Source organism: Bison bison, unplaced genomic scaffold, assembly GCF_000754665.1.
Source record: "Bison bison bison isolate TAMUID 2011002044 unplaced genomic scaffold, Bison_UMD1.0 scf7180017864289, whole genome shotgun sequence".
NCBI classification, from domain to species: domain Eukaryota; kingdom Metazoa; phylum Chordata; class Mammalia; order Artiodactyla; family Bovidae; genus Bison; species Bison bison.
The window spans coordinates 2128970-2135380 of record NW_011494861.1 but is presented as its reverse complement, the minus strand read 5'-3'; the positions used below and the strand labels follow the sequence as shown (position 1 = coordinate 2135380).

Genomic DNA, 6411 nt, shown 5'->3' with positions numbered 1-6411 from the left:
GTGAAAGTTTGCCGCTCTGGGTCTGGGGGGCCCCCTCGCTCTCTGATGCCCCCTCTCCGTAGCATTCGCCCTCCTGCCCCGGTCACCCCTCCTGGACTGAGAGAGTGGATCCAGTGGCGGCGGCTACCTGGGTCACCGTCTCCGTCCATCGTTGCGGAGGGCGTTCGCGAGAGGAGGAGGACCCGGAGCGCTGCGGGGCTGTCCGAGTCCCGCGGCGGCGGCGAGTCAAGGCGCTGCCCGCGTCTGAGTCGGGTCCCGGCGGACTGAGCCTTTTAAAGGTCCCCGCCTCCGCCCCCGCCCAGCGTTTGGCCCCGCGCCGGGACGCCCTGCAGTCCGGAGCGATCGGCTAGAGGCCGGAGGCTCTCGGTTCCTTGGCGGACCCAGGAGGCCCGGAAAGGTCGGGTTTTGTTTTTGTTTTTTAATGTAGGAGGAGGGGGAGCCCATTCCGGGCGTCTCCCAGCGCCCTCCTGGGGTGACTGCTAGGAGGAGGCGGTGCGGGGGCGGGTAGAGTCTGGCTCACGCGGAGGGTGCGGGGTGCGCGGCCCAGGCGGAGGAAGAGAACAGAAGCTCCTCCTGGCACCGCCCGCCCCCCCCCCCACACCAGCGCCACCCCAGGTAATTTTCCTACATCGGTGAGGGGCGCGTCCCAAGCCTGATGCTCCCCAAGCGGCAGGGCCCGGAGCGGGCTGCGGGGGCGGGGCCAGGGCGGGGCTTGGTCGGCCGCGGAGGCGAGGCCGCACGCACCGCTACTGCAGGTCCAGGCAGGCTCAGCCCCGGCGGCCAAGCGGGATCGCACAGCGGCGGCCGAGAGCAGGTGACCGGTGGGAGTTGGCGCGGGGAGCGCCGGGGCGAGGATGCGGGTTCCGGGAGCCGGGGACCTCGGCGGTTCTGAGCCCCGCCGCAGTGTGCCGAGAGAGGCCCAGCGCGAACAAGGCCCAGGCGGCTGGGTTGCGCGGCGCGGCCTCGAGCGGCGGCGCGGGCGAGAGCCCCAAGTGGGGTCGCCATCGATGCGCAGGGGTCCAAGCCTAAACTTTGAAAGCCACAAGGAGAGATGGGAAGTCGAAGACGCGCGAGGGCACCTGGGCCTGGAGCCCAGCCACGGGGATGGGGGTGGGGGTATAGGAAAGGCGGCTTGCCCTCGCCTACCGCTTCTCCAGTCTCACCCAGGAAGGTCATTTCCTCCGTGGTCTCGGAAAAGTGGCTTGAGCCCTTTGGACGTCGGTCGAAGACAATGACAATTATGCTTTCCCCTCCTCTGTTTTGCCAGACAGGCTGCGGGGCTTTGCGTTCATATTTCCAGGCGAAAGACTGGCCTATTGAAAAAGGCTGGCTCTAGACTCAGAAAGGGCTCAGGCTCCTTTCCGCTGCTCCTGTCCGTTTGGCCTCGGGCAGACCCCACCTCTTCTGCCTCCTTCGCCTCCCTTAGGGGCTATTGTGAGGTGACAGTTAAAAAAAAACAAACAAACCAGAGCTCACCTTTTACTGAGCTTCTCCTGAGAGGGGTCCTTGAACCCTTTCCAGGAGGTAAGTACTGTTCCTAGCCCCATTTTACAGAGCAGGAAACTGAGGCTCAGAGAAGCCCGTTGACTTTCCTGAGACAATCAGTGGCAGAGCTGGGAGGAGAACCTCCACCACAGGGTGCTGCGAGTACCTGGTTTCGGGAGGAGGCCAGGTCTGCAGTGTAGCTTGTCAACGCCCACAGGAGAGCTATGGCGGTGGGGAACATCAACGAGCTGCCTGAGAATATCCTGCTCGAGTTGTTCACACACGTGCCCGCCCGCCAGCTGCTCCTGCGCTGCCGCCTGGTCTGCAGCCTCTGGCGCGACCTCATCGACCTCGTGACCCTCTGGAAGCGCAAGTGCCAGCGCGAGGGCTTCATCACTGAGGACTGGGACCAGCCCGTGGCCGACTGGAAGGTCTTCTACTTCCTCCGCAGCCTCCGCAGGAACCTCCTGCATAATCCATGTGCCGAAGGTGGTATGCTGACTGGCTCTGACATGCCCCCAAACACACACACTGTTGTGATGTTAGCTAACATTCATTAAGCACTTACTATGAGCCAGCCAGGCACTTTAGGGGGCTTAATGCCTTTCATCCTCTCACCGTAATCCTAAGAGGTAGGTGCTGTTAGGCACCCATCTTTCAGATGGGAAAACTGAGGCCAACAGTGGCATTTCCTATTCCACTCTATTACTCAGTGACCTTTCTGAGGAGAAGGAATGTTGGCCAGTTGGAACTAATTGTGCCCAGGACACAAGACCCAGAAGTCAGAACCATATTTTCTTGGCCTGGTTCCCAGACTCCAGGATTAAGCCTACTAGGAGTGTCCCAGAGGACAAAGGGGACTTTGCTCATGAAAGAGGGAGAGATCCAATCTTCTTTCCAACACATTCCAACCGCAGGCGAAACATGATTTCTGTGGTCATCCAGAGGCCCCCCTTTCTGTTGCTGTGTTGTAACTGATTAATTAGACACTGGGATGGGATGAGAACCTCATTCTCCATTATGTGGTCAAATTCTGGAGTGAAATAATAAAACCACCCAAAGCTGTCCAGAACTTTCAGATGCCTCCTCACTTGACTCCCCAACAGCTATGTTCTTGACCAGCAGTTGACATACCATGGTCCATAGGCCAAATCTGGCCCAGGAGCTAAGAAGAATTTCTAAGGTTTTATGTGATAGTCAATATGTAGCCCACAAAACCTGACACTTTGTGGAAAGACTTTTCCAGTCTCTGACCTGACCCCAGTTTACAGAGGATGAAACCAAGGCTCAGAGAAAGCAGCTTGCATAAGGTCACAGAGTCCAGTATTGGTAGAGCTGGGACTAGATCCAGATCTGCCTGGCGTCAGAGCATTCCCTAACAGAAGTCATCTGGTCATTCCCACTGTCAGGATTCCCAGTAGAAGTCAGTCATGGTGGCGCCTGGCACACTGGATGTGCAGGGTTCCCCAGCTGTGGGCTTGAGGGCAGCTGCTGAAATCCAGGGAGAAATGCTGGAAGCAAGGGGCCCTTGGGCACTGACCACTAGGGGGCCTCCCTTTGATGTGAACTCTGCTTTTCCGCCAGAGGGGTTTGAATTCTGGAGCCTGGACGTGAATGGAGGTGACGAGTGGAAGGTGGAAGATCTCTCCAAAGACCAGAGGAAGGAATTCCCCAATGACCAGGTCAAGAAATACTTCGTGACTTCTTATTAGTAAGATCCATGGGGTCTCGGGGAGGCGGGGGAAGCCCAAGTCACTGCACCTTGAGGACTCCTGCTCTGGGAAGGGCAGGCCTAGCCCTAGAGGGCCCTGGTAGCGAGCCCCAGCCCCTCCCACCCCTCCACCCACCCCCAGCACCTGCCTCAAGTCCCAGGTGGTGGATCTCAAGGCCGAAGGGTACTGGGAGGAGCTGATGGACACCACACGGCCAGATATTGAGGTCAAAGACTGGTGAGTGCCTGGGGCGGGGCCTTGGGCGGGGAGCCTGCCACTCAGGTGCCCCACCCCCACCCTGCCCTCCATTTCCAAGGCCCTAATGGGGCCTCCCTCTGCCTGCAGGTTCGCAGCCAGGCCAGACTGCGGGTCCAAGTACCAGCTGTGTGTTCAGCTCCTGTCATCAGCACACGCACCTCTGGGGACCTTCCAGCCAGACCCAGCAATGATCCAGCAGAAGAGCGATGCCAAGTGGAGGGAGGTGTGTGAGTCGGGAAGGGGACGGGAGCACACTGTCCAAGGCTGAGACCGCAGTCACACAGGCCTGGGTTCAGATCCCAGTTCCACTGCTTCTGACCTAGGCTTTGGCTGCTCTGACCTTTAAAAGACTTCAATGAAATGATGCTGGTAAAGATATGTTCAAAAAGGTTGACTACTACTAATTACTACCAGTTATAACTATTATCTAGGTCAGGGTTCAGTGATCTTTTTCTTAAAAGGCCAGATACAAATAGTTTAAGCTTTGCAGGCTGTATTGTCTCTGTCTCAACTACTCAGCTCATCAGCTCTGCCATTGTCATGAAAGCAGCTTTAGCAAATGGGCATGGCTGTGTTCCAATAAAACTTTATTTATAAAACCAGGTAGTGGGCCCCTAGACCAGTTTCCTAACTCCTGATCTAGACCAGTGATCTCCAGTAGAACTTTCTGCAGTGACAGAAACGGTCTGTCTGCCCTGTCCAGTTTGATAGCCCAGAGCCACACGCAACAACTTAAAGCTTAGTAAGAGCCAGTTTGTAGTGTAGCTGAGGAACTGAATTTTTAATTTTATCTAACACTAATTAATTTTAACTTAAATAGCCACATGTGCTCAGTGATGACTGGACATCTTTTGGCAGCTTGCAAAGTTTCCTTCAGTTCCTTTGAGCTGTACTTACATAATCCCATGGAGTGGATCTGGCAAGATTCTGCTTCATTTTACAGATGAGGAAATTGAGGCATAGACAAGGGAGGCAGTCTGCCCAAAATCAGAGTAAGGACTCAAATTCCATTCTCCTGACTCTGGGTCAAGCACTAAGCCCTCAGCCCATCCTGGCCCCATCATCCCCTCAGGCAGTACCACCCTCGGGGTCAACACTCCTGACCACTCTCCTTACCTCCCCTGCCGCCCCCCCCACCAGGTCTCCCACACTTTCTCCAACTATCCGCCTGGCGTCCGCTATATCTGGTTTCAGCACGGCGGCGTGGACACTCACTACTGGGCTGGCTGGTACGGCCCGAGGGTCACCAACAGCAGCATCACCATTGGGCCCCCACTGCCATGACACCCCCGAGCCCCCAGCCACCTAATCCCAACTGAAAAACTGCTGTCAGAGAAGGGCTGGGCTTGGGAAAGGGAGGTGGGGGCCAGGCTCCCCCAGACTTCCTAGTTTATCTTTGCCCCCAACTCCCCAATTGCCACTTTGTGGAGCCTCTTTGTGCAGCCTTCATATGTTATGGGTAGCTAGTTCTCTGCCAGGGGTCTCAGTCTGAATGATGGGGCCCCTGAAGTTAGGGAGGTACAGGTCATTCCCCCAGGCTCCTCCCCCTGTCACCTCTGAGGGAGGGTCTCCAAGCTCTGCTGGTAACCCAGATCTGTGTGTCTACCTTCTCTCCCTGGGCCATTTTCTCACTGTCTTCTTTGAGAGCCCTCAGAGCAGGGACAGTCAGGATTTCCAGAAAGCCTGTGACTGCCCTATGTAGTACAGATGCTGGGAGGTGACCGTGTAGCTCAGACAGGTCTAGGAGTGGAAAGAGGGTTCTGCTGGCCCATCCTCTGCCCCCTTCTCTACCACCCTCAAACTCTCTCACTCTGTGCCCCTACTCAGGGAGGTGGCTTTGGCCCAGAGGCTCAGGCCTGGTCTGAGATAGTCAGGCCCAGTGGGGTGGGGTCCTGGCCAGGTCTAGATAGTCTTCACTGTCAGGGAAGCCCCAGAAGCCACATAGGTATTAAGTGGGGGCAGGGCTCTCCAAAAGACCCCCCTGGAATTCTGTGCAGGGTAAGCCAGGGCAGGGGGGTGGTGGGTGCCAGGACTGGTCCCTGAGAACTGGGATATGTGAACCCTGAATGAGTAGGATAGGGGTTTTCCAGAACCACCTGTCCACCTCCATGCCTAGACCATGCTCTCTGTAGCTTGGAGAGCATTCCAGGCCCCCACCCTACCCTCAGAACTACCATTCCCAGGACCTCCCCACCCTGTCTGCCCACATTCCCACCTCTCCCTCATGCTGGAAAGAGAGCTGTGCTCTGGTCTTACCCCTGCTGCATGTGGCCAAATAAAAGGTATTCCCAGCCCAACATGTGCCCTGTGTTTTCTGGGGGAAAATGGCAAACTTCATGGGAGGTCCTGCCTCTGACCTGCAGAAGGTACAACTTGTATGGCTCTGTCCAAGGTACAGAGAGGGGTTGACATTTCAGGAGCCAGACTTCAAAGAATGAGGGACCTTGGACAGACCGTTGGAAGACCTGCTGACCCCCACACTCCAGCAGCCCTCCAGTACTACTGGCTTCCTCTGGAGGCCTGGCCACCAGCTGGGGAGTGAGGCATGCAGGTTTCTTGGGCAGCTCTTGCCTACACCTCTTGCTGGGTCAGCAGTGCCACCACAGGCAGTACTTACTGCTGTTTTTCCCACTGCCCAGAGCTTTACTGACATTGGATAAAGCCTAAGAATTTATAGTGGCTCAGCTGGTCAAGAATCCGCCTGCAATGCAAAAGACCTGGGTTCGAACCCTGGGTTGGGAAGATTCCCTTGGAGAATCGAAAGTCTACCCACTCCAGTATTCTGGCCTGGAGAATTCCACGGACTGTATAGTCCATGGGGTCGCAGAGTCAGACACGACTGAGTGACTTTCACTTTCAAGAATTTATAAGGGTGCCTGGCACACAGTAGATGCTCAATAAGTACTGTTAGGTTGCATTATCTTCACTCAACAGTTAGCTAAATTAGGGCCTCAAC

General features: G+C 56.4%; 1 protein-coding gene across 5 annotated transcripts; it reads left to right on the top strand.

The window, feature by feature from the left end:
* The first annotated feature begins 311 nt into the window (after positions 1-311).
* On the top strand, positions 312-5752 carry FBXO44 (F-box protein 44). Of its 5 annotated transcripts, none has more exons than XM_010849883.1 (6): positions 312-397; positions 1703-1977; positions 3070-3196; positions 3339-3434; positions 3543-3678; positions 4596-5752. In XM_010849883.1, the coding sequence occupies exons 2-6, from the start codon at positions 1710-1712 to the stop codon at positions 4737-4739; spliced, it is 771 nt and encodes a 256-aa protein (XP_010848185.1). In that variant the 5' UTR covers positions 312-397; positions 1703-1709; the 3' UTR covers positions 4740-5752. The 5 variants fall into 5 exon arrangements, with proteins under 5 accessions (XP_010848185.1, XP_010848186.1, XP_010848184.1 ...); XM_010849884.1 differs by lacking the exon at positions 312-397 and adding an exon at positions 733-814 and having other exon boundaries at positions 1703-1974; XM_010849882.1 differs by lacking the exon at positions 312-397 and adding an exon at positions 733-814.
* The last annotated feature ends 659 nt before the right edge of the window (positions 5753-6411 follow it).